Source organism: Candidozyma duobushaemuli (assembly GCF_002926085.2).
Source record: "Candidozyma duobushaemuli strain B09383 chromosome Unknown B_B09383, whole genome shotgun sequence".
In the NCBI taxonomy this organism is placed as follows: Eukaryota; Fungi; Ascomycota; class Pichiomycetes; order Serinales; family Metschnikowiaceae; genus Candidozyma; species Candidozyma duobushaemuli.
The window spans coordinates 1,083,103-1,109,156 of NW_020289895.1; the positions used below are offsets into that span (position 1 = coordinate 1,083,103).

The window sequence follows — 26,054 nt, forward strand, 5'->3', positions numbered from 1 at the left end:
ATTTAAACTTCCCATTGTGCTGACGCCAGCACAGCCCAAATTCCATGTTGCTTTGCTGAAACCTGATTTTAGCTTCCACGCTGTGTTTGCTATCTTCTTTCGTTATCTGTTGCAACCATTATTGCGCTTTCCCCAGTTCTAGATAAGCAGACCCGAAGCAGCCGTTTCACTGATAAGCCAGGGCCGTTGAATCTATCCCAATATAAGCAATGTCACCATTATTCGTCCATGACTTTCAAGTGCTTCCGTCTGCTTGACCCAAAAATAAACTTCCCTTATACAACTATATCAATACCCCTGCACTAATCAATCACCCCACTGACTCTGACCGCTTGCTCCTGCCCTTCCACCCCACAACCTCACCCTGAGCCGATGTCGTTGCTGCATTGTGTCGATCGAAAAATAGCTCAACCTGTCAAGGCCGTCGGGTCTCCTCATGCCCGCCGCTCCACGGGCATAAGGGTGCGTTTGTCGGGGCGCCGTATCGGCACCTTCCTAATGCGGTAACACGTGTGGTCACATCCGTCCAGTCTGGACCGCACCGACCCCCGTACCCTCGGAATCGCCAGGCGGTACCTTCCTAATCCAGAAGGCGCGGGCGGCCCTCCTCATGTGTGGCGTCACGCCTCTTCTCGCACTGAAACATTTTGACTCGGTTACTCATCTTTTAAATACCTCCTCGTACGATGTACAACCTATAGACCGACACATTTTAAAAAAAACCACACAAATGTCAACATCCTTACCTCCTCGTCGGCCTCCCGCCCGGACCATGGAAGCGTCGTCTTCCGAATCCACCTATACGGAAGCCCGTCCACCGCAACCTGAAACCAACAAACTTCGACACTTTTGCAAAAACGCCAAAACCTTCCTTGTGGACGAGTTCCACCCAGTGTTTTTCGCCCCCGTTATGGGCACCTCCATTTCAGCAAACATCTTGTACTCCTTTGCCTTCCCAGCAAGATGGCTCCAGATCTGTGCCTATATCATGGGGACTATTGCTTTGATCATTTTCATTTTTGCTTGCATTCTGTTTATCTGGGCCCTTCTTCAAAGAAAAGGCTTATGGAACCGTCTTCACAGAGATCCCAAGGTGGCGCCTTTCGTGGGTGTCATGGTGATGGGTTACACAGCCTTGATGATGTTCCTACACTCTATAACCAGAGAATCGTGGGCCTGGGGTCTCTGGGTGCTCTGGTGGATCGCCGGAGCGCTTTCCGTTTATTCCGCTTTTGTCACGGTGTTTCTTTCGCTTTTGGCCAAACACAGAAACTTGAAAGACCTGGTCGACTACAGGGACATTTCTTTCACATACCTTTTGCCCGTGGTGACGCTTACAGTGGCGGCTCTGATGGGCGGAAACATTGCTGAGGATTTGTCCAGCACCCAGGCCAAAATCATCACGGCGGTGGTTTCTTTTCTCATGTGGGCCATTGCCGTTTTCTCTGCATCCATCATCACCACAGTGGTGTATTGGCGTCTTTTCACACACAAGATTCCTGGCACAGCAGCGGTGTTTACTTTATTTCTTCCCATTGGTTTCCTTGGTCAGGGCGCCTACGGTATTCTTATTTTCGGCAAGAACTGCGTCAACTTGATCATGGAGAACCACGAGCTGGTGCTTCTGCTGCCATACACCACATTTATCCACGAAAGCGCCCAAAAAATGGAAAATGTCGGCAACGTCGCCACGATGCTATCTGTCTCCATCATGGTCTGCACCACCGCCGCTGCCATGTTCCTTATCGCTTTTGGCTACTTTGCAACCTTTGTCGCTGTGGCATCCACACTTTCGAAAACCCGGCCTTTCGCCAAAAAACCAAATCTTGAATGCGTCCGTGACAGCAAGTCGCCCGCCATGCGGTACTTTGACGGGTTGCTCCGTTTTAACCGTGGTTTCTGGTCCATGACTTTCCCTTTGGGCACTATGGCCCAGGCTAACGTAGAGCTTTGGCGATTGTTTAATGGTCTCAAGGCGTTCCGCTACATTTCGGCAATCTACTCCGTGACGCTTCTCGGCATCACCATTGGGTGTCTTTTTGGCATTTGCGTGCGGGCGATCCAGATGGTGATGGCTTCGGCGAAAACCAACTCCAAAGAGTCTGTATAAGCAGACACATAATATCCGGCGCTTTCAACAAAGTCCGGTACAGCCTACGGCTACGAGATACGATGATCAAGCATTCAACATGATAATAGAGATGCTCCGCAGAGTGTTTTGAAAATAGGGCGAGCTGCTTGCTCCCCGTATATAGCATAATCGAGCATACATCGAAGAAGCGCAAACACAAAAGCGTGGTTTTTTTCCAAATTTAATCAACTCTATGCTTTCTTCTCTGGCGTCCACAGTGCCGATATCTCGAGAAGGCCTCTTGGATGGAATCAATGATTCGCTTTATTCAAGCGTTTCAGATGATGTAAGATATTGTGGAGGTGCAAAAGTTGATGAGAGAGAGAACAGAATCTTCCATTACGAGGAGGTTGACATGCATTGCACGACTCCTGAAACTGACCAGGAGCTTCTAGAAATCTTTGGATCTTCTGGCTGTTCTTCAGTGATTGCATATGGAGAAGAGGAGTTGAAGGATGAGATGGTAACTCACGTTATAAGGCGAAAAAGCAAGACAACAAGACTAGACACTATGGAATCTGATACAATTGGTAGCCCTCTTTGGTCTGAAGTACTAAAAGAGAAGACTAAAAGCCTGGATAGTCTGAAACTTACTCTTCCAATAATGGCTGCAAAATCTGTGACCTCCAAAGATGAAGATGTTAAGAAATCAAAGGCCACCAAAGCACCAGGTCCAAAAATACTAGTCAGCCTGACGAGTCTAAAAGCTTCAAAACAACCGCCTAGACGACCTCCTATTCCAGTGGCTCCCAACGGTGCATGGATTGAGGTGAAGAAGAAGTCTCATACTAGGACTAGTGCTTCCACACAAAGAGCGCCAAACCCACAGGCCATCTTATTATCGATTCCAAATCCACCTCCATTAAGAATAAGCAGGGCAGCACCACCCGAACCAAAAACCGAAATCGTGAAACCTAAAGCACCTAGGTCTCCCAAACCCAAGGCTGCCAAGATTCGCGACGGGCCTTATGAGCCGCGCACGACCATCACCAATGTATTCGATGAAATTCCCATCCAACCTCGACCCAAACAGCCATTTTTTTCCGCTACACGAGTCCCTCAATCCCTCTTCCTCGCCACTCTTGCCTGCCTCACAATAGCGCCCTGCCTTTAGTCTGGATCAAAAATAGCATCGTTTCGGTCACGTGACCGTACTACTCCAGACACAAGACAGCGAAATATAACCACACTTCGAGATCAGCACCTACACCTCCGTCTTTTAGGCCAAATTATACGTTCATGTCACTTTCTGTAGTCGTGCCTGACCCAGCCATTCTGGATACGGCCGACCTTGAAACGCTACACAATGCACTCAAAAAGTGCCGAAGAAGAAAGATCCTTTTTTCTGGAGAAATCGTCGAAGGCTACGTGTTGTACCGTTCTGCCACGGCCCAGGCACCCAAAAATGTACAAGTTTCATATTCTTTTGAAGCATTGACGGACCAGGGGCTAAAACCAGAGAGTCTGGATCCAGACGAGGTCACCGAAGTCAGAGCTGAATTGGTCGCTCAAGGAGCATCTACAGCCAATGAAAACGAGAATATCACGATATGGAAGTTTGCCACCGGCGTGGCCAGTCCTCGCCTGAAGATCGGCAAGCCTGTCACGTTCACAGCTTCCATGATAGATCCCTCGGTTCCAACAAACGGCCATGTTAGAGCGGAATCTGAAACTTCTGAGGAGTCAAAGGGGGAAAACACGCCTCAGGAAGTGATTGAGGAGCATAAAGACGCGTACGGGCCCAGCACGCTCAAGGCATCTGAAACGCTTGCCCTTCAATTGGCACTCATGATGAAACTCAAGTCGACTAAGCCAGGCGGTCGAAACGATATCCTCCTCAGCTCCCTCAGCATTGAAGCCTCCGAGGATCTCCTCAATTTCGCCTGTGAACGCCGTTTGAACAATTTGCTGTTCACGATATTGAATCTTGCAGTGGACTTGCCCAACGGAACAGTCACGAAACTCTCTTCCATGGAAACGCCAGCACGTTTCGGCGTCCACGACGTCACCTCCATCACTTACAGACTCATAAACAGCATAGACAGCCAGCTTAAGAACGAGCAGCCTGAAACCACCCAGCCTTTGCATATCACCCTAGACATCGAGATCACCAATGGAAAAGACAAAATCGGCTCCAAGATCTCCAGCACATGGACTCCCATCCTCGATTTTGGTCTCATGGCACCGCCAATCAGCAACTCACTCAAGTCTTCGTCTAACATCTCCCACTCTCAGATGCAACTGCAGTTCCAGACCCCACAGCGTCTGCGTTCGTCTCAGAGTCTCCACAAAAAAGCATATCTCAGCACGCCAACATTCAACACTCTGCCCAGCGTTCCCTACATCAATGCGCCTGGAACGCCCAATACCAAATCAACATTCGCTATTCCCCAGAGGGTGAAACTGCCAAATCCGGCTCCAGGCAGGACGCAACTGACAAACGCTCTTTCACAGGTTTCTCAGAGCCAGCCCACATTGAAGACGATGAAGAGAAACTACCGCTCGTTCATTCCTCAGCCTCCCATGGCTTCATCTGCGGTCACAGTGAACCTCACGACAACAAACAACACCTCCCTCTCGGGATTACGCCTTACTTTTCTTGGCAAACTTGACGTTGAGCTCGGTAAGATCGCCACTTTAAGCATCCAGGCTGTCAACCTTTCACAGCGTACTTTGCATCTCCTGTTGATCGTCAAGAACCCACTAAAGCTCAATCCAGTATATCCAAACAACTACGCCGCTGCCAGTAGCGTATCGTCTTCCAACGTTTTGGGCACTAAGGAAGCAAGCCGGCAAAAGGTGCTCGTGCATAATCGTCAACAGCTCTACCACCAGTACCATCAAAACAAACTCGAGACATGTGGTGTCATCATGTTAACCAACGATGTCCGCCTCGGTCCCGTAGAGCCCAACGCTGTTTTTGAATCTGAATTCGACATAATCGGCATATCAAAGGGTGTGTTCAACCTCCAGGGTCTTAAGATATTCGATGTCACCACGGGCGACGGAATCGACTTTGGAAAGCTAATGGAAGTCTTTGTGACCTAGACAGATATCATACAACAATGGATAGAAACATGGGCATTCATTCATCTAGATCGCTTAATCTAACTACATTCCTCACCGTGGTATACGCAAGGAACAATGCAGAGACGTGGACATGGGCATTGAACAAATACGGCCAATGCGTCGCCACGTCCAGCGAACCATACTCCACATGAAACTTGGAAGTGAAAGCAGTGTCGAAGAGGTGGTATGTGAACCACGAATTACACACCTGTGCTGCAGGGGTCAAGAAGGCAAACGAGTCGTTGATCAAAGTACTGTGCTCCCAATTATGGTATTGAAGACCGCTGAGAGCATAGAAGAGGGTCAAAAAGATAAAGCGGCGGTGGCGAGCATTGACAGATGCCAGGAGAAGAAGGACCCTCCAATCGTTGGCTTCATTGGAGCCCACATCACACCAAGGTGTAGTCAGTGGGCCAAAGAGTAAGGCATCCAGGGCTAATGGCCCATAGCTTATAGGCTTTGAGGTAAAATGGGCAATTTGTTCGGGCATTCTGTTCCAGGTCATGGTGTGTTGTGCAACATGTCTAGCCCATTGGGTAGTTTCTTCCAAGGGAGTCTTCTTGAGACATGTCCAAAGCGTGTTGAGGCCTTGGCGGCAAGCTCGCCTTGTCGAGGTCCATAAATTGGTTCTTTTTTGGATTGGCTTTTGCATTTTTTATTCTAGTGGTATCTAGTTTGTTGTTGTTGGAGAGAAAGGGAGGGTTCTCATTTTGCAGCCCAAACGCACCGACTACCAAAGCGTAAATCGACAATGAAAGAGCACCACCAACAATCGTGTAGAGAAAAGACAACAGCGACGTAATCATAAGAGCCGTATTCAAATAAGTTAATTAAAAAAAAGTAGAAAAAAAGAAGGGGCGAGCTGGGAATTGAACCCAGGGCCTCTCGCATGTTTGTCTTTCGATCTGGTGAACCAGATCGTCGCCCAAAGCGAGAATCATACCACTAGACCACACGCCCTTATTGGAGGTGAAAGAGGGGCAGCTAATATATGAAGCATAAAGGTCTTTTGATCCTTTCAGATAAGTAAACTTTTTTTTTGCTAAGTATAAACTTCCGTTTTAAAGTTATACAGTAGTATATGTCGCTTTGCCCAAATCGCGAACCTCAGTGAGATATGAGTGATCAAAGTTTCGCGTGATGATCAACGCAATAAGGTCTGCCTGACAATTTCAATTGAGTCAATTCAAGACGGGTAGGTAAACTATTTGTCAAAGTAATCAAGTATTAAGCGATTCCGGATTCAGACTACTTCTACAGCACCTATTTTGTGTTTTCTCAACACCACCCTTGAAGAGCGGTAGTAAGCAAAAAGCACTCAGATGCCCATTTCTTGGTTTGAAAACTATTAGCAAATGCCTTCAGTGCTGTATTTCTGTGGTCATGGAAAAGTGAATTTACATTTCTTATTCTTCATGATCGTCCCGAAGCTTACGATCAGTGTTACTGACACTTCTAAGGCATCCCACATTACGCCACTTGTTTTCAAGCTTCAAATCTTCAACAGCTTACAGCTATCAATTTAAATAGAGAATTCAAGGTTTAAGAAGGCTGTAAGACAGGTATGTCCTATGGGTCGATAAACACGGCGAAACGTTCGGGAAACTGGCCTGAGTCTCGTGAATTTCAGAATATTAACATCTTATTGGAGGTTGTTTCTATGAAAATATAGTTTTCTTCTAATAAAATCAGCTAAAAAAGAAGTGAAGCCCATTCTGAGACAAGCGACTGGAGGTGAACTGCCGAGCATGTTTGACGTCTCGTTGATCTATCACAGAGATCATGACGAAAATCAATAAACCGTGAAAATCTTTTGATGTCTATCCTGAAGTCATTCTGTAACAACAGCACTATAATAGTTTTCCAATAGTTGACAGACATTCCCACCATTAAGACCAATATGGGCGGGCGTTTGCAGCCATTCAATTCCACCATTTGCCACCGCCGCTCAAAATACAAATAGACGATCTTGGAACCTTCCGCATGAAAGAAGCCAAATTTCATAATACCACTTTCAATGCCACATTAGCCTCACCACCGAAGATCCACCAGAAATGTGGTCGAAGCTACAAATTCTCGATATCAAAATCGAAAGAAATCACCAATTTTTCAATTTTCCCAACTTCATCAAATCCATTCAAATCTTCACAAAAGTCCATTCAAAACTTCCAATTTTTCCTTCACTTTACCAACCCACTCTGCCACTATAGTGCACACAGGTGACTCGCTAACGCTGGACAGACACTGGTATGCAGCGAACGGCACCGTGCCGTATACGTGGGAGGCCGTCTTGTGTGCAGGACATTTCCAAACGACATGACAATTCCGGCGCTTTTAAAGCCGCTGGCGCCTCAATGGCCCTCAGATTCGCATTCTCCACCCCACTTAACTTGGATCACCCCTTTTTCCCGCAGAATTCCGACCCGCCTGCGCCCCACCATTGCATCACCTGTCGCACTATATAAAGCCCAGGTTCCCCAGAAATTCCAACCACTCCAAAAATGACAGACCTCCAGGAAATCGCCGCCAAGTTGCCCCTTCCCAAATGGACCCAGACACCAGAAGAAATCCTCCAGGAAGCAAAGGCCTTCATTGCTGAAGATGTGGCTTTTCACGATAAGATAGCCGCCATTGAGGAGCCTACAGTGGAGAACGTGTTGATTCCAACTACCCGTTATGAAAACGCCCTGTACTTTCCCGTAAACAAACTCACGTTTTACCAGTACGTGTCGCCCGATAAGGCCGTCAGAGACGCCTCTACGGAAGCAGAAAACTTGTTGGACCAGAACTCCATTGAGCAGAACCTGAGAATCGAGGTGTTCAGGGTCTACAACAAGTTGTGGGAGCAGATCAAGGACACGGATGTGGTGGACCCAGAAACGTTGAAGTTTTTGGAAAAGACCGTCAAGTACTACAAGAGAAACGGCTTGGACTTGCCAGAGGACAAGAGAGAGGAGGTCAAGAAGCTCAAGTTGAGATTGGCTGATCTCCAGACCAAGTTCTCCAAGAACACCAACGAGGAAAACGGCCACTTGGCTTTTACCTTGGAGGAGCTTGAAGGCGTGCCTGCGTCGATCGTGGAGCAGTTCGAAAAGACCACCCAGGACGGCGTGGAAAAGTACAAGGTCACCTTCAAGTACCCAGACATCTTGCCCGTGTTGAAGTACGCCAAGAAGGAGGAGACCAGAAAGTTGGCCTACATCGAAAACCAGAACAAGGTGCCTGAAAACGCCCCTATTTTGCGTGAAATCATCGAAATCAGATTCAAGCTCGCCAAGCTCTTGGGCTACGAGACCTACTCCGAGTTTGTGCTTGAGGAGAGATTAGCCAAGAACCAAAAGACCGTCTTGTCGTTTTTGGACGACTTGAAGGAGAAATTGAGCCCATTGGGCAAGAAGGAGCTCCAGAAGATGAAGGAGTTCAAGACCAAGCTGTTGGAAGCTCAAGGCTCTCCTGCCCAGGATGCCTACTACGCCTGGGACCACAGCTACTACAACAACTTGCTCTTGGAGCAGGAGCACCAGGTGGATCACCAGAAAATCTCCGAATACTTCCCATTGGACCAGACCATCGAGAAGATGCTTGGATTCTACGAGACCTTGTTTGATGTGAAGTTTGTCAGCGTCGACAACCTGGACAAGCTGACCGTGTGGCACGAGGATGTCCGCAAGTTTGCCTTGTTCTCCAACATCAAGTACAACGAGACCAAGAACGAGTTCAGAGGCTGGATCTTCTTTGACCTCCACCCCAGAGAAGGAAAATACACACATGCCGCTGAGTTTGAGCTCGAGGCTGGCTACGAAAAATACGACGGCTCCAGACAAACGCCATTCTGCTCCTTAGTGTGCAACTTCACCAAACCCCAAAAGGAGAAGCCATCCTTGTTGAAGCACGATGAGGTGACCACCTTCTTCCACGAATTGGGTCACGGTGTCCACTCGCTTTTGTCCAAAACCAAACACGTTCGTTTCCACGGTACCCACGTTCCAAGAGACTTTGTGGAGTGTCCCTCGCAAATGCTTGAATTCTGGACCTGGTCCCCCAATGAGCTCAAGACCTTGTCTGCTCACTACCAAACCAAGGAGCCTCTTGCTGAAGACCTTCTTGACAAATTGATCAAATCGAAGCATGTCAACACTGGTTTGGCCAACTTGCGCCAGATGCACTTTGCTCTTTTTGACATGAAACTCCACACCATCGCTGATGAACAAGGCATTGAATCGGTTGACCTTGACAAGTTGTGGAACGAATTGAGAGAAGAGCTTACCCAAATGAGCGGAGGCGGTCTTACCAGCAGAGGTTACGCCACTTTTGGCCACATTGCTGGTGGTTATGAGAGTGGTTATTATGGCTACTTGTACTCCCAAGTTTTCGCAACCGACATCTACTACACTCACTTCAAGTCGGACCCAATGAACGTGGAGAGAGGCTTACAGTACAGAGACACCATTCTTAAAAACGGTGATTCCAAGGAGGTTTTGGATATTTTGAAGGAGTTGCTTGGTAGAGAGCCCAACTCGGAGGCTTTCATGACCGAGATCTTGGGCTCCGCCTAACAGTAAAAGTATGATTGATTTACGGCCATTCTGGCCTAATAATATGATCACGACGTTCACAAATGTAGGCACTACAATGCTGCTTTCTCAATGCTGAATTCAATTACTTACAAATTGCCGTGGCATGCTGAATTCATTTACTTACAAATTGCCGTGGCATGCTGAATTCACCCGGTCATTATTTCTCCTCAGTGACAGTCTCAAAAGGAGTGAGCAGGGAAGTACCCTCGGTCCATGAAACACCGTCGTAGGTGATGGCCTTGACGGCCTTGACAATGTCGTCAAGAGAACCTCTCACCTGCTTGGTGGAGTCTCTCTCTCTCAAAGTAACGGAACCGTCCTTGACAGTGTCAAAGTCAATGGTGATACCGAAAGGAGTACCCAACTCGTCGTTTCTAGCATATCTCTTACCGATGGAAGCGGAAGAGTCGTCCACCTTGAATGGAACCTGGGCCTTTCTCAAGGCAGAGGTGATCTTACCAACAAGTGGAGTCAAGTCAGCGTGGGAAGACAATGGCACCACCAAGACCTTGGTAGGAGCCACCAAAGGAGGCAACGACAAAACAGATCTGTCCTTGTCCTCGGGTCTAGCCCAGAAGCTGTGCTCAAAGATGGAATAGATGATACGGCCAAGACCGAAAGAAGGCTCAATGACGTTAGGAGTGAATTCACGAACGTGCTCGGTTCTCTCGACTCTCTCGATCTTGACAAGCTCGGCTGGAACCTCAACCTGGCCAACATTAGGCACATCAGCGGAAATCTTACCGGTGTCAGCCAACTCCTTGGCCAAGTCCTCCAACTCACACTGGGTTCTGTCGGTCAAGAACTTGGTGACGGCACCAGCGTCCTTTCTGAACTTGGGACCGAACTTCTTCTTGTCAATGTCGACCTCGAAGTTGTTGACGGTACGAGGCTGGTCCAATGGCTTTCTGACCACGAGCTTCTCGTTGGTTCTGGCAGAGTGAACAGACAAATCGTAGGCAGAACGGTCAGCACAACCAACACACTCCACCCAACCGTAGGAGGTCTCCAACTCAGCATCCCAGCAGTCGGAGGCGTAGTGAGCCATCTCGTTCGACAAGTGCTGTCTGAATCTGCATCTGTTGGAGTCCACACCGATCTTAATGAGGAACTGGTAGATTCTGGCAATGAAGTAACCCAAGGTCTCGTTGTCGACCATACCGGTGGAAACAGCCTCGCCAATGGTCTTCTCGACCAAAGTGTTGGAACCAGCCTCCTGGACGTCCTTAGGCAAGAACTTCAACTTCAAGTCCTTGACCTCGGCAAAACGGGGGTGGCTCTTGTCCTCGGGGTCGACAAAGTGCTCAATCTCGGCCATCAAGAACTCTCTGACTCTCAACAAACCAGCACGAGGGAGATCTCGTTACGGAAGGACTTGCCAATGGCAGCAGAGGCAAAAGGCATCTTCTCGTTGTTGAACTCCAACAACTTGGCAAAGTTCAAGAACTGGCCCTGAGCGGTCTCGGGACGGAGGTAGCCCTTCAACTGACCAGAGGGACCAATGGCAGTGTCGAACATAAGGTTGAACTCCACAGGAGGCTCCAACTTACCGCCGGTGGCAGGGTTGGTGATGTCGTGCTTGGTGATCAAGTCGCCCAATTCGGGCCGGAGAAACCGTCAATCTGGTTCAAAACAGACTCGTACTCGGCCACAACCGCATCCTCCAACTTGACGTTCTTGATCTCCTTGACCTTCTTCTTTCTCTTCTTGTCGTCCTTCTCCTCGACCTGCTGGCCACGGGCGGCCTTGTCGCCCTTCAAACGGGCCTCCAAAACCTCCTCCACCAAGTGGTCGGCTCTAAAGATCTCACCAGTCTTCAAGTCCTTACACATCCAGTCGGTGAACTTGTCCACATGGCCGGAGGTCTTCAACACCTCGTACGGCGTCAACATGGTGGTGTCGACCTCCAACATGTCCTCCTCCAATATAAAGTGTTTTCTCCACGTGTCCACGATGTTGGCCTGGAAACCACACCCTGGAGGACCGTAGTCATAGAGACCACTGACACCTCCGTAGATCTCGAAGGCGGGGCGAAAAAGAAACGTCTCTTCAACACCTGCTCCAAGGCGTCTCTGGAAAATGGCACAGCCGCTTTGCTTGACATGGCTGCTCGCTGAATGAAGTTTTTGATGAACAGAATGGTAGTGGTGGGAGTTAGGTTTTTTTATCTCTTTGGAGGTCGGGTCACGTGAGTCATCGGAGTGGGTTGGAAAATTCCAATGACTCAGGTGGAGGAAATGAATTGAGTGGGGGTGATTAAGGAGAAGAGTTTTTGTTTTTGTGTGGCTTTCTGTTGTTTGAGTTCTGTTGGCGTGGGGTCATTGAAGGTGTCGTAAAGATGTGTCAGTGCGTCGGTGAAATTTCACCTTGGACATGGTGAAAAATGGGTTTTTGGGAAATTTTGAAAATACGGGTAATTGAAATTTGTGAACTTTCGATGAGGTGATTGGAGGCCAAGTATCAGGCTTCGGTGAGTGGATTCGACCTTGATGGTGTCTGCTTACATACTACTGAGAAATGAGGTTTAAGAGTCATCTGGAAAAATGAGTATGCTTGTCACATTCTTAAATACTTAGCTTAGATTCATAATCATCGAGAAGAACATTCATTTTCGTATTAGATCTTTAATTTGATAATCGATAAAAAAATTCATCTTTTTTGAAGGTATTCATCTGCAATGTCCAATTTGCAACCACTACTCAGGTACTACAATCAGCTGCGAAAGCCTCAAATTGCCAAACAACCGTACACTTTAATGAAATAATGTGGAATTTTGAAAATGTTGAAAATGTTGGAACCACCACACCGTGACTCACCAAAATCAGATGAATTTAACAAAAAAAAAAAAAGGATGTTCCAGTGACTCAGTCGAAAATGTGGGGAAAGTGGTCAGATCATTGGAGGCACGGCTGTGACACCATTTCAAAAAAGCCCAGAATTCAGCTCAAAGAGGAAGAAAAGTTCAACTTCGACTTTTCGTCAAATTTGACAAATACCTCATTAATTGAAACCGCTTTGGTGACCAAACCCACTCCCCTCTCTACTGATCCAGATCTCGTAAATCTCAGATTGCAGCCATTGCATACCGAAGAAAGTCCGACCGTTAACGGAATTGAACCAGTTTGCAAAATTCCACAAGATTCAAAGTACAGAATCTGCAGCTTCTAACCATGTCGCATTACCACCAGGGCTTCTACTAATTCTGCGTTATTTGATCGTATTGTTAAATATGCATGGAGAGCGAGTCCGGCGCTACTCCGGCGTGGAAGTCTATAATCTAGGCGGTTTTCTTGCTTTCGGCAGGCTCGTAGGTCAAGTCGCCGGTGCCAAAGATTCTCGACTTGATGAAGTAATGCACTTGCGAAAATGGGTATGTCGTGGGGTTCTGGTCGCCATCAGTGTACCATGAGTTGCAGCCTCCGAACGGCGATCCGAAAACCGCAGTGGAAAGCTGCTTCTGTGTCCTTTCAAACCACTCGTAGTAAGCAGAGCGGCTGCAGATGACAGACTTGGATTTGCCATCCACAATAGGCTTTGCGACTTTTCCAACCCAGGCAACGGCATTCTCAATGGCTGAAACCACAGAGGAATGACCTGTAGCCGAGTTGGGGCCGGCAAAGAAGAAGAAGTTGGGCTGGTCTCTCACCATGTGGGTCTTGTATGCACTGACACCCTCCTTCTTCCAGAGGGCCTGGACGTTGATGCCGTTTCTTCCTGTCACGCTAACACCGTTGTAGAAAGACTTGGGGACAGAGTAACCGGTACAGGCGACAATGACATCCGCTTTAGCCTTGGTGCCGTCCTTGAAGTAGACAGTGTCCTCGGTGATGTGGTCAATGCCGGAGTCGTTGAGCTCGATTCTCGGGTTTCTGAGCAGCGGAATGTACTTGTAGTCAAAAATGAGTCTCTTGCAGCCAAGCTTAAAGTCTGGGATAATCTTGTCGTAGTACTCGGGAGCGTACTTACGGACATAACGCTTGCACAGCCATTGGTTCGCGGCTCTAAGGAGTCTGGCAAATGGACCGTCGCCCTGGAACAATGGGTATCTCAACTCTGCAAACAAAGCGACAATCCAACGCAAAAGAACGAGTCCAAATCTCCAGCGTTTGAGGAAATTGTAGGCAGTATGAAGGAATGGTGGAGGTGGAGGAGAGATCCAGTGCTTTGATCTGAACACTTGTGTCACCTGGGCTGCATCACACTCGTCAACCAAAGCTGGCACAACCTGGGCAGCTGAGGAGCCGTTACCCACAACCACAATGTTTTTGCCCTTGATTTCAACAGAGTGGTCCCAAAGCGCAGAATGCATGTAGTGTCCCTTGAAATTTTCCAAACCTGGTGCTTTAAGCTGGTTAGGGTAGACCAAACCTCCGCTGCATGCAAGCAAGATCTGACAGGTGTGTTCGAATCTCTGGCCCAGCTTGATGTGGGAGCCTTTGAGCAACCAGGTGCCACTCTCCTCTTGCCAGATGGCGTCGTTCACCACAACACCCAATTGCGACTGTTTCCGGAGACCCCACTTTTCCACAACATTCAAAAGATATTCCTCCATTTCGTACTGTGGGGGTCTCAAGGTAGACCAGTTATCATTGAGCTCGGCGAAAATCGAGTACCACAATGCTGGGATATCGGAGGCACATCCGGGGTACGTATTGGCCCACCAGGTTCCACCCCACTCCTCGTGCTTATCAAAGACGGTAAAATCGTCCGTCTTCCACTTCTTCTTGCACATCAAGGAAGCGGCGATACCACCAAAACCGGCGCCGATAATACCAACTTTAGATTTGGTGTGTTGCACGGGTTTAGAGGTATCCTCGTAGAAACTCACGTCTGGACCTAACACAGCATTAGTGTCTTCGACCTTGGCTCTGTACGGAGAAGGGTCCTTGTGACTGAGACGTTGGTTGTGCAAAAGCGACATATTGATATTTCAGTTGACAATGAAAAAAAAAAAATGTAGAATTCTCCGAGCCTTTGCCTTATATATCTTCTCGACCCACTTGCACATGATAGAGTTCAAAGCGTACCAATGTTGGCGCCGCGGTGACTGGCAACCCGGTGCAGGAGGCGTTGCGGGGAGCTCACATGAATTTGACAGGTTCGAACAGAAAACTCTGGGTAAGGTTCAGGAACAAGCGGATTTAGTGGAAAAAGAAGGACTCAAGATAAGGATTTGTAAGGCAGCAGCTTCAAGCTTTTGATGGTTGTAAGTAGCTCATTATTCTCCAAGCCGCACTGCTCAGTGGTCAAGAACGTTTTCACGGGAGTCACCGCATTGTCTATGATGCACCGTTGACTTAACCCCAATCCGGAGCAAATTGTGGTTCGCATGAACCTGATTGTAAACCCGTTTTGGAAACTTAGACTACAGCCCCTTATGCCTAACTCCACTATTGTAGCCTTCGCAACATCCGAGGGCTTTTTTGCGTCCTTGTGGTGCTTCGGACATGTAAAGCAAAATTCGGAGTTAATATGCTAGTATCTCCATCGGTTTTTCTCGAGCACGATGCATCGAGGCTTGGTTGGTGAACAAATTCAGATGTAGCGGAAAACGCAAAAAGTACAAGCATTCTCGAGGCAAGGTTGCAAAGAAAGCTCTCGCCAAATCTCGGGTCGTATTGTTTCCCCTCAATCTGTCATCGTGCATCATCGGACAGATTGGCTGATGTTTGCAGAAGTTGCATCTTTCTCGCACATGCAAACTGTTTCTCCGAAAAACGTTTCAACCCCGGAAAGTTAATTATTGCCGGGGCAATGCCAGGTGAAATCGGGATGTCTGCAGTTTGTGTGGCAGTCTCAATGTGATGCGTTGTTTCACTATGGGGCGTATCAACGTGAAGTGCATCACCACCGTTACGATCGGCAAATGTAGGCAGATCTGTCTAAGCTAGGCTGCATTGATGCGAATGTTTCAGTCTCACCTATCAAGCTTATCGTATTTGCAAGAAGTGCCTGAAATGTTAAATTGTCAAAAGCTTGGCTAGCTCTGCTTCGTATCTTCAAGCATCAGCTCCTCGTCGTAGTCGTAGTCGTCCTCAGCTTCTACAAAGTACTTGGCTGCTAATACAACAAGAGTCACCACACAGGTGATGCCAAAGACACGATCGAACCATGTATCAAGAAACTCCGTCTCCGTGTCTGCCTCACCCTGCGGGGTCAAGGAAAGAAGCTTGTTCATCTGTCGACTGAGTTCAGGCGGGAGGTTCGATTTGATCATTTGTGCAGTGGCCACAATGTAAATGGCAAGAAATTCACTGACCAACAAGTGCTTGAGCCAGGTCTTTGTTTGGGCTGTCAAATTCGTGCTAGCCGCCGGTAACACTCTAGTAAGCGTTTTCACAGTCACCAAGACGTTTTGAAACGAACAGGCAAAAAGTGACCCCGACAAGAAAAAGCTCACCTGGTTGACAAGCTGCTGCTCTGGGATAGGAAGCTGCGTGAAGGTCGTCTGGATAAGCTTAGCAATGGTAATAGCCAACGCGTCCTTCGTCTTCATGCTCTCCAGCTGCCAAAAGTACCGCGATGGGATCCTGATGAAAAGCACACTAAGCACACGGTAGACACAGTAGAATGAGAAGAGGAACGAGAACGTTGACGCCACTTTTTCAATGCCCTTTTGAAGCGGCGCTCTCTCCTTGGTACGCACGAACTTGTCCACGTTTTTAGCCACATCGTCGTAAATCAGTTCCTTGAGCAGCTTGAGCGAGTCGATCTCGAGCGTCAACTCCTGATCTTCGGGTTTTTGGCGAGTGAATGCTGAAAGACTGGCGAAGCTCAGCACCTTGTTGAAGAGCTTCTTGCCGGATCCTCTTAGACCTTTCAACAGACGAACTCCCTCCTGTTCCACCTCATTGTAGGCGGAGCCGCTGTTCTTAGATAACACATTTTCAAGCTCTTGCTGGCGTTTCCGCAAAAGCATCTTCGTGTTGTTGTACGATTGAATGTGGTCATTGACAGAAACCTCATTGATGACTTTACGTTCTGATCTCTTTTCCCGGGCACGTTCCCAGAACCACCTGAACGGCGTCAGCGTACTACCAACTCCAGAAAGCACAGCAGTAAACGTCACTCCCGCAAGCACAATGTCGCTGGAGATGTGTTGCATGAACGACCTCAGATCCTTGTATCCTGGCTCTTCAAGAGCATGAGCCAACGAGCCCACACGGCCCAAAATCATGAACCAGGCCCCACAGAGAAGCACCGTAAGCCCCCATTTGAACAAGGCACCGGGCTTGTTTGTGTTCAATGGAGGAGAAAGGTCCTGGGTCACATATAGACTGATGATAAGAAGCGGCTGCACAATTGCCACAAGAACGACAAGCAACCGAATGGACCATTGGAACAAGGCCGGGTCCAATTCAATAAAATCGGTCATCTGCACCATGAGTGCAAATGTGAGTTCTAGCGAAATGGCAATCACTATGGAGAACAACGCTCCAGCTGTTCTGTGGACGTACTTCTGCCGAGCAAAAGCGTCATGTTTGTGTGTGTAGACTTCGCCATCTTCATCATCCACGTCCACGTGCAAAAGCTTACACCCGTGTTTGTAGTTGACCTTCTCGATCCTCTCGTTGATCCTGGCCTTGTTCTTGTACAGATTGAGATGGGAGTTTCTGATGAGCTCGTGGTTGAATATGAATTTGTAGATCCACGCCGAAAGAAGCGGTAGTGCCACGCCAAACGGCGCTAGCTCAAATAGCCCCACGATACCGATCATGGTGGAAGGTGTAACAAGTGGTGGTACGTTGAGAGTTGATACTGGTGTGCAGGTGGGACCCTGGGGTGCCTTGGACCGTAGGCTTTTTTGTGGAATGCGGGGCGTGGAGGGGCGTTTCAGTTGGTTTTTGAGGTTTGGGTGGGTGAAAAGTGATTTGGCTGTTTTGGGTTGGGTAATTTCTGGATGGGGATGGAAATCGGTAGGTGTTGGTTTGTACTGGTTTCAGAGAGGAACGAGGTCGAGGTGGGTGATGAAATGGATGGCGGGAAAAGATTGGGGTGGGATTTCAAAGAAAAAGGGGGATGAGGTTCATCTTGACGTTTGGATTAAAAAGACTAGTTATAATGGGAAGTTTGCTCAAGTTGTCCAGCAGTGTGTAGTTGCAGTTAATGGCTGCGAAACGGGTGCAAGTCAACCTAGTGAGGCAGGTCAACAAACTAGCCATTATTTACTGCAGCTGGAATGTAAGATTTTTTTTCTCTAATGAGAAGGAGATCTTATTTGACGGCTTGTTGAAAACTAACGAAGTTAATTGAGAGATCAACAGGTGTATGGTCGTCGTTGATGGCTGCGAAATGCGTATAGATCCCATGAAAGTTGAACCTCACAGACCAGCCCGTAGTACAGAGACAGAAAGCTTTTCAGCTGGCTTTACCAAAGAATCATGATAAAAAGAAAAATAACATCATTTTGGAGAATCGGCTAAAATAGGCCATGGGTGTCTGCCCATACTGAGGGACCCACTTCGATTTTCCTGCATACTACAACATCAACGAAAAACGAAAAATCCTGGAACCACTCTTCACCTTCAGTTCTCCTACAAAACACCGCCCAAAATGCCGCAAATGCGTCTTAGTGCCGAAAAGAGGATGAGGAAGCACCTCCTCGAGCAGCTCAAAGCTCGTAAGGTCCTCGGTGCCCGCATCGCTCAGGGATACAAGACAAAGAAGGATTTACAAGAGTTGAACTTGGCTCCCCAGGTTTTCATGTTCAAGAACCTCTTTCTGGGCCAGGTCATGTACTCTCAGGTGCCAGCGTACCATCAAGATCAAATCAACGCTCTGTTCACCCGTCCCAACTGGGAAAACAGAAAACCAGCTAGAAGAAACGACCACTGGAGACTTATGGCTGTGGCCTCTTTTGCCAACTACGAGTACGCCGTCGCCGCTTACAACGGTTTGTTAAAATTGAGACAAGTCAGAGATGTCCACAAGGCCAGCGAGGCCAAGCTGATGAGAAGAAAGAACGAGGACGGAAACACATGGTACTCTGGCCAGTACAGACCGACCCACCAGCAGGAAGCTGCTGCCGACTTGGCACACGTTATTGATGAATTCGAGTTGGAAAACACAAAGATCGCCTGGGAGAATATCTGGAGAAAAGGAGACGACTCGCACTGGAGAATGGACTTGATTGAACACGACACCTTGCCTGCGTTCACGCCCAAGTTCCAGAGTGTGGTGCTTGACGAGATGAGAAAGAAGGGCCTTGATTTTGTCAAGGAGTTGAGGAGCACGGCCGCTGAGGCCCCACAGGCCACCGAGGCCCAGGCTGACGCCACAGCATAGACTTGTATATATTAAAGACAGCATTAGGAGGGGAAGTGTAGGGGCGGATCAAGGGTGTTGTTGGAGGTGGATTATGCCTGTTCGGTTGTGATATTCGACCGGTTTTGGGACTTTGGTTGATTACTTTGGTGTGAAAATCAATCTGTTACCACTGTTTTATAAGGGTGAGGTAATCTGGTAAGAGACAACAATCCGAACACGACTTTTGTTAGGAAGCCGTTGGGAACGATTGATACACGCTTAACAGCAAGCATGTCAAATATCAAACATGGATGGGGAAGAGCTAGTTTCCTGATTTGAGGAAGGACACTAAGTGATACACGGAAATTCACGGTTTCTTAGATATCAGACAAGAGAAACGCTTTGGGGAATTTTCTGTTAACCTAAAATCAGTTCACGAAAAACTCTACCTATGTTCAAGTATTTGAGTGCTTAAGTCCTCTTAGTTCAGAAATTGAGGAATTTAAGTCCAATTGTTTATTCGTAATTTACTATGGGTGCATCCGAGCATCCTAACATCTTTATAGACTTCCTAGAGAGTTCAATTCAACAACAGTGACTGTCACATCAGGTGAAAGGATGAAATAGAATAGGTAAGCTTTTTCAAATTGTGGCCGCTCTCACCGAAGTAAAAATCTCATACTTCAGCTAAAGCTGATGAAAACCGTGGGTTGATAAAAAGGTAAGACAATATAGCTTCACGTAATTGGCCCTCATTTACATTAATATACCTTTACAATGTGTTCACATAATGTACACTTGGAAGCTTTATAATATCGGACCTGCCACGAACGAAAATGACATTTTGGACAGATTCTTGAAGCATTATAGGTATGAGAGGAGTGGTAAGGTGAAGGCTACATATACCCTTGCTGTGGATATTCCGATCTCCTCGACTTTTGAGAGATTGTTGTGGTACTATATCCGCCAAAATCTCAGAGCATAATGATGTTTGCGAAATGTATGGGCTACCCTCTCTACCTGAATGTCGGGCCATTTTATAAACATCCATTAAAACACATACAGTAATTTCAAATTCCTTTCTTGTCAGATCCACAATCACCGATCAATAACACCAATATCCACAGAAGCACAAAACGAAAAGCTCGAGCCACTTTTTTCCGACTAGGCTCACAGTCCAATTAGACGCCTCTCAGTGCTAATTATGCGCTCCATGTAAACTACCGACACGCACACAAAAGCGGGCGTAAATTAAGGAACCACCGACCCGCTCCACACCGCTCCACAGATCCATACTTCATGGAGGGTATCTTTCAATGGCAAAGACTAACTAATTAAAAGACGAGAAATAGAAAGTTTTGAATTTGTTAGGAAAAACGAAACGAAAAAAATCCTTCGAATTCATGACTTCCTCAAACCAGGGGACCTCCGGTTTTTCGTTTTCGCAGCCTGCCACAGTGAGCCACGGCTGGGGCGGGTTTTCGCAACCGCTGCTTCAACTGTGGCTCCCACCACACCGACACCACGCCAAAACACCGAAACAGCGGGTCATCAGGGCAACCTTGCACGGTATAGTCAATGATTCTGTGCAAATTGCAGCCTTCCGGCCGCCCCGGCGCAAATGGAAGGGGTGTTCCGCCCGGAAAAGTCGAAATAAAACCCGTGCACCTCAGACACCCCGAAGGTTCGGCTGCAGCGCCGGGCGCCCAGTTGCCTAACCAGGTGACCTCCGCTGCCGACCGCTCGGGCCCGCCGCCGCACTTTTTTGCCCATTTTATATATAAGCCCTTGCGAAGAGAAAAGGTGACAGAAAAAGCGGATTTCATCGAAAAAAGCGTTAACACGGCCCACAGCTTTTGGATCTGAAACAAAAGGAAATATTTTCCCTGACTTGTGGCAGAGTCAAACAGAGTCAAATTATCATCTTCATTCTTCAAACCGGCCCTTAGCTGACCTTCTGTTCCACGGAATCACCTGGCATTCGAAGACATCGGTCACAGCCTCTGCTATTCATATCTTCAACAAGCGGATTCTGAAATCTGGCTTGGTCATCTTAACCAACCAGAAATCAACTTCACATTCTGAATTCCCGGAGGTCAGATCTCCAAAATCATAGATCCACCGGCTGAATCCCAAACATGGACTACTACTACCGCCGGCTGATGGGCAACGGCACCGTCACGTCCAAGTTCCGTATTTCCAGCACCTCGGACGAAAAACCCCGCCTTGCCGCTTCCAAGGTGGCTCCAGTTGAAAACGGCGCAACCCACCACCCTTCAAACTGTGTTCGCTGCTACAAACTCAAGAAAAAGTGCTCGAGAACGTACCCAAAGTGTCTTTACTGCACCAAGGCGGGCTCTGAATGCGAGTACATCGATCGCAAGGTCAAGAAGCCATGCGTAGAGAAAGCTGCGGTTCCAAAGTCGGTCTCGATCGCTCTGTTGGTGCACTCTGAAGAGACCGAGCAGCCTTTTGAGAATATCGAGCTACCGCCCACGGAACAGCTGGCTTCCAAAAGTGCCATCGCAAAGAAATTCAACAACAGGGCCATCTCCAGACAGCCCTCTGCGGGTCCTCCGAACTTGCTGGACGAGTTTTTGGTGGTGAAGCCTATAGAGGACGAACTGCTTCCGCTGGCGTTCGTGCGGGCCTATTTCGCCAGTTACTCGTGGAGATACCCCGTGGTGGACCAGCGGGCTTTCAACCAGTCCTTTGAGGCCATTTCCTTCAACACAGAGACCTTGGTGCCGCTAGACGTGTACTTGGTCATGGCCGTCGGATGCATTGTTTTTGACTGCAACCACGGCACCTCTCATTACAACACCATCTTCAGCGACAAGATGATCGAGTCCATCGTGGATATCATAACATACGACCCGGAAACGGATACTCAGTCCTCCACGCTTCTAGTGCTTCTCTGCATCTACGCCGTCAACGCAAGCAACAGAGACTTGGCCTGGAGCATTTTGGGTTTCCTCAACCGCAGCATCATCTACAAAACCGACTTTCTCGGCACCTCTACGGGCTTTTCCAAGAACGTCTTCTGGGCTGTCCACAATCTCGACAGAGAACTCAGCTTGATGCTCAATAAGCCCAGTCAGTTTGTACCTGTTTCCATCATCAGACAGAGCACAGACTTCTCAGACATTGAGAGCGACGAGAACTTGGCCACACTTATGACCAAAGCCGTGGAGCTTCACAAATTGCAAGATCGTGTCTTGTCCCTCAAACTTGGTTTGCAAGCCAATGACAAGGATGCCCTTCGGCAGTTGTCGTCTGACTTGGAGTCTTGGAGGGTGTCAGTACTGCTGGTGGTTCACAGTGAGTATGCCGACCTGCCTTTGCTCACCAGAGTGATTGGCGTGGTTCACTTGGACTACTACTACTTGCTCATTGAGATTGACCAGCTTTCGTCGACTGAGTCGTTCCAGTTTACGCTTCAGTTCCTTTCGAACTCGTTCAGCTTGTTGCTCAACGAACTGTCCAGCAACAAGGACGTTTCGGGCATTTCGCTCTACCTGTTCTTCTGGTTCCTGAAGTTCTTCAAGGTGATTGACTACAACTTGAACTCGCTCTTGAAGACGTTGCACAACAAGGAGGTCCCCAGAAGCGACGTGAGCCTACGTCTCAGTGACTTTAATGGAAACTTGCAGTTGATTGTCAACCTCCTCAAGTACTTGCTTAATAGCTCTCAGAGCCCCGCGCAGTACAAGCCAAGGATGACGAGCTGGGTACAGCGTCTCACGCTTCTTAACATCAAGCTCATGGGTAGTGATATCCTCAGTGCGTCTGAGGAGCAGTACAACGACTTGCTTGCCAAGGTCGACAGCATCTTGAGCGAGTAATTTATAGATAATGAGAAACGATTCACGGGGTTAAGTTGTATGTTTTGGAGGAAAAGTAGTGAGTGTTTTTGTTACTGCTCATTGTTGTTAAGGAAGGGATGAGTGAGACGTTTCGGCACACATAAAATTTTAGAATCAAATAAGGGCACTGCCTCGTACTATAGAGCCTTGTTAATGTCATGAAGCCTAAAGGTAAAACGTAAAACAAGTCGTTCAGGCTATGGACACTTCTAGCGAGATTATAGATGACTTTATGGATATTCTTCCTAATAAGCAATTTTCAATGTAAAATTACACATCCATATGATAGAGAAAAATATTCCAAGCTACTGATACATTTAACATGGAGTCGTAAGTCTTTCGTGGCTCAACATTAGCAGGTAAACATACTGATTATCTCGCACAATGTATTTTGTTAGTGAGATGTTACACTTTTACACCCGTATCTCAGAACGTCAAAGCTGTTTTTTTCGCATAACCTAGACAATTTTGTATGGGAGCACCAAAACGAGCGTAATACTGTGAAGTACTGACCCAAATGGGCCTTCAAGCCATGGAGGCAGCGTATTCTTCTAACATCAAATGTAACAAAAAAACTAAAAATCTGAAACATTTAAACAGTCTTGAATAAGAAAAAGAGAATTCAACGTAGAATAATCGTAAAAAAAGAAGGCCTAGCTCATGCTCCATTATTCGTTCTACACTGCAATTACACCTATGAATAAGATACCACCAATGATTCAAATGCTTGCTCAAGAATAAATAACTTGCTTTTTGAACAAAAATCAAGTATTGGAAAAATCATCCTCACCCCTATGCCAAATGATTGGCAGCCTGTCCCACTCTAACACCTAGTACCTCGACCACAGCATCCACCCTTCCATTCACCCACCATCTATACACCGCTTTTACGTCGTTTACACCTCATGCTCTCCACCAATCCCATACTACAATACTTTCCTACAATACCGTCAACTTCACAACTCTATCAACTCTAATTATCCCACACTACGAGAAGGACAAGGCACCTCCAACGGCAGCAGCGACAACAGCGAAAAATGGCACGATTTTGCCGGATCCAGAGTCGCTGTGGTACCATGGGCTGGGCCCGGTTCCGTTGGTGCCGTTGGCAGAGGTGGACTCAGCAGCCACAGTGGTGTGCTCAAGCGTCCTGGTGGAGTAGTAGTATTCGCTGGCGGTGGAGTTGATCAACAACACATCGCTCAAGAAGGTCGAGGAGTAAAGAGGCGCATCGGTGGCGCTGGGGATTCCGTCGCTGATGGTGACAATGTGGGACCCTTCCTTCTCTCTCTTTTCCTCACCGGCAGCCTGGGCCAAGGCGATTTCGTACTTGTCAAAGTCGAAAACGGCGTAGGCGCTTTTGAGGAAGACGTCGCCCAAAATGGCACTCTTGTTGCCGCCGTCAAGAACACCCAAGAAGCAGCCCTCGCTTTTGTCGTCCAAATCGATGGGGTACACCAAGTCCTTGAAGGGCACCTTGATGTCGATACCGCTGAACCTGAACTTGACCTCGTCGTTGGACTCGAGCCAGTCACACGAGACGTTGTACTGGGAGGCCTCTTCCCAGAAAACGCCACCAGCTTTCTCCACAAGCGGGTCGATATAGGTCTGGGGCAAGTAGGCCAAGGTGGTGCCGGTATCGAGAAGTGCAACCACATCCTGGTCCACCTTGAAGCCGTCACCGTGGATCCCGTTCAAGAGGACGTTGGTTCTGAGGGGATGCTGGACGCCCAAAGCATAGTATTCGTTGATAATGGGCAACTTGGTCAATGGGCCTTCAAACCTCGAAGTGTCGTAGCCTCCAAAAAGAACCTCACCCTTGGAAGCGTTGTTCTTGCCCAACCACACGGCATAGGCGTTGGCCTTGGTGATGTCCAAGCTCTTGAGACGCAATGGCAAGTTTTCGTACTCGTAGGACCTGTTGGGGTGACGAATGCTCACGGTACCTTCAAGACCAGGCAAGCCGATACCCAAAACACCAATGGAGGAGTCTGTGTATGGAGCCACGCCGAAAGAAAGGTCCTCGACCTCCTGGCCAGCAATTTCAACGTCGTCGTTGGCCCAGTAGCCTAGAGCATACGAGCTGTCGCCGTACAAGACATAGAAGGGCTGCTCGGTCTTGTTAGGGTGGAAGGTGTCCGACGAGTCTGTTGCAAACGAGCCGTAGGCCGTGCAAGCCTCGGTGGCGTAGTAGTAGTTGGTGGCGTTTTCGCCCAAGGAAACCACAGGGTTGTTTGCCAGTTCGAAGGAGACGATTGAGGAGAACTGGGGAATCAACGAGTCGGCTCCGGAAATGAAGCCAGTGTAGATTTCGTCTGAAGTTGGAGTGGGGGCTTTGGATTCCTCCTCCTCCTCAACGTCTCTCTTGTAACCGAACAATTGGGACTCGGAACATGGAGATGTAGCAAACCAGAGGTCTGACGAGCCGGTATCCCCCAATACCTGCACCTCCTGCTTACCTGAACCAACTTTCAACGTGGTCAAGTAAAAGTAGGCCTCGTTCGAAATGGGCACGTCCAAAGTGTCGTCTCTCTTCTGCCTGGCTGGAATCCGGTGCTGCTGTGCAAACTGCTGTGCTTCCTTGCCTCTGAGGATGTCAAAGTCAAGCAAAACGGTGGCCTGGGCTATGCCAACCAACACGGGAAGAAGGTAGGCGAACTTCATGTGAGGTGAAAAAGCAGAAAAAATGGGCTATTTTATATCTTTTTGGAGTGGCTGGTTATGCCGCATGGCAGAACGGCACGGCTTATCTTATGGCAGTTTGGCAGCCGTGTGCATGGAGCAGCTCGCTTAAGTCACTTGAGCTGCATGAACCTGTCAACACAGAGGTGGTGAAACAGACACACCGTAGTTTTCTGGACCCCAAAAATAACACAAACAAAGCAAGTTGATTCAGGATTCATGAAGAAAGCATTTTATTAGTGGGCGTCGCTTCGCCTCCCCTGCAATTGGGGCATTCTGTAGTGAGCGTCGGGAACGGAAATGCAATCACATCCCAAAACAGAAGGGCCACAGTTGGTGCATTAGTGCCTCACATAATTCCGAAAACCTTTCAGGGGTCACAATAGCCGAATACCCGGAACGGCTCACCACCTTTGTGGACGTGATAAGGCCCAAGGCGGTAATGTGTTTTGGGCGTCTAATGCAACTTTTCACCTTGCGTAT

General features: G+C 48.0%; 10 protein-coding genes across 10 annotated transcripts; 5 read left to right on the forward strand and 5 right to left on the reverse strand. All coding sequences in view use genetic code 12, as the record gives it.

Annotated features, from left to right (window-relative positions):
• Nucleotides 1–772: 772 nt before the first annotated feature.
• On the forward strand, nucleotides 773–2,110 carry SSU1 (Ssu1p; the record flags this gene model as incomplete). Its single annotated transcript, XM_025480481.1, has 1 exon — nucleotides 773–2,110. The coding sequence occupies one exon, from the start codon at nucleotides 773–775 to the stop codon at nucleotides 2,108–2,110; it is 1,338 nt and encodes a 445-aa protein (XP_025334781.1).
• Nucleotides 2,111–3,370: 1,260 nt separating this feature from the next.
• Nucleotides 3,371–5,179, forward strand: CXQ87_001960 (uncharacterized protein; the record flags this gene model as incomplete). The annotated part of the gene is made up of 1 exon (XM_025480482.1): nucleotides 3,371–5,179. The coding sequence occupies one exon, from the start codon at nucleotides 3,371–3,373 to the stop codon at nucleotides 5,177–5,179; it is 1,809 nt and encodes a 602-aa protein (XP_025334782.1).
• A 37-nt stretch (nucleotides 5,180–5,216) lies between these two features.
• On the reverse strand, nucleotides 5,217–5,705 carry CXQ87_001961 (uncharacterized protein; the record flags this gene model as incomplete). The annotated part of the gene is made up of 1 exon (XM_025480483.1): nucleotides 5,217–5,705. One exon carries the CDS (start codon nucleotides 5,703–5,705, stop codon nucleotides 5,217–5,219), a length of 489 nt encoding a protein of 162 aa, XP_025334783.1.
• Nucleotides 5,706–7,701: 1,996 nt separating this feature from the next.
• On the forward strand, nucleotides 7,702–9,756 carry PRD1 (metalloendopeptidase; the record flags this gene model as incomplete). Its single annotated transcript, XM_025480484.1, has 1 exon — nucleotides 7,702–9,756. One exon carries the CDS (start codon nucleotides 7,702–7,704, stop codon nucleotides 9,754–9,756), a length of 2,055 nt encoding a protein of 684 aa, XP_025334784.1.
• Nucleotides 9,757–9,934: 178 nt separating this feature from the next.
• Nucleotides 9,935–11,881, reverse strand: GRS1 (glycine--tRNA ligase; the record flags this gene model as incomplete). Its single annotated transcript, XM_025480485.1, has 4 exons — nucleotides 9,935–11,101; nucleotides 11,128–11,355; nucleotides 11,412–11,785; nucleotides 11,821–11,881. 4 exons carry the CDS (start codon nucleotides 11,879–11,881, stop codon nucleotides 9,935–9,937), a joined length of 1,830 nt encoding a protein of 609 aa, XP_025334785.1.
• A 1,173-nt stretch (nucleotides 11,882–13,054) lies between these two features.
• On the reverse strand, nucleotides 13,055–14,698 carry CXQ87_001964 (flavin-containing monooxygenase; the record flags this gene model as incomplete). Its single annotated transcript, XM_025480486.1, has 1 exon — nucleotides 13,055–14,698. The coding sequence occupies one exon, from the start codon at nucleotides 14,696–14,698 to the stop codon at nucleotides 13,055–13,057; it is 1,644 nt and encodes a 547-aa protein (XP_025334786.1).
• A 1,059-nt stretch (nucleotides 14,699–15,757) lies between these two features.
• On the reverse strand, nucleotides 15,758–17,494 carry CXQ87_001965 (uncharacterized protein; the record flags this gene model as incomplete). The annotated part of the gene is made up of 1 exon (XM_025480487.1): nucleotides 15,758–17,494. The coding sequence occupies one exon, from the start codon at nucleotides 17,492–17,494 to the stop codon at nucleotides 15,758–15,760; it is 1,737 nt and encodes a 578-aa protein (XP_025334787.1).
• An 836-nt stretch (nucleotides 17,495–18,330) lies between these two features.
• Nucleotides 18,331–19,062, forward strand: CXQ87_001966 (mitochondrial 54S ribosomal protein mL67; the record flags this gene model as incomplete). The annotated part of the gene is made up of 1 exon (XM_025480488.1): nucleotides 18,331–19,062. The coding sequence occupies one exon, from the start codon at nucleotides 18,331–18,333 to the stop codon at nucleotides 19,060–19,062; it is 732 nt and encodes a 243-aa protein (XP_025334788.1).
• A 2,099-nt stretch (nucleotides 19,063–21,161) lies between these two features.
• On the forward strand, nucleotides 21,162–22,868 carry CXQ87_001967 (uncharacterized protein; the record flags this gene model as incomplete). Its single annotated transcript, XM_025480489.1, has 1 exon — nucleotides 21,162–22,868. One exon carries the CDS (start codon nucleotides 21,162–21,164, stop codon nucleotides 22,866–22,868), a length of 1,707 nt encoding a protein of 568 aa, XP_025334789.1.
• Nucleotides 22,869–23,876: 1,008 nt separating this feature from the next.
• CXQ87_001968 (pepsin-like aspartic protease) lies at nucleotides 23,877–25,553 on the reverse strand (the record flags this gene model as incomplete). Its single annotated transcript, XM_025480490.1, has 1 exon — nucleotides 23,877–25,553. The coding sequence occupies one exon, from the start codon at nucleotides 25,551–25,553 to the stop codon at nucleotides 23,877–23,879; it is 1,677 nt and encodes a 558-aa protein (XP_025334790.1).
• Between the last annotated feature and the right edge of the window lie 501 nt (nucleotides 25,554–26,054).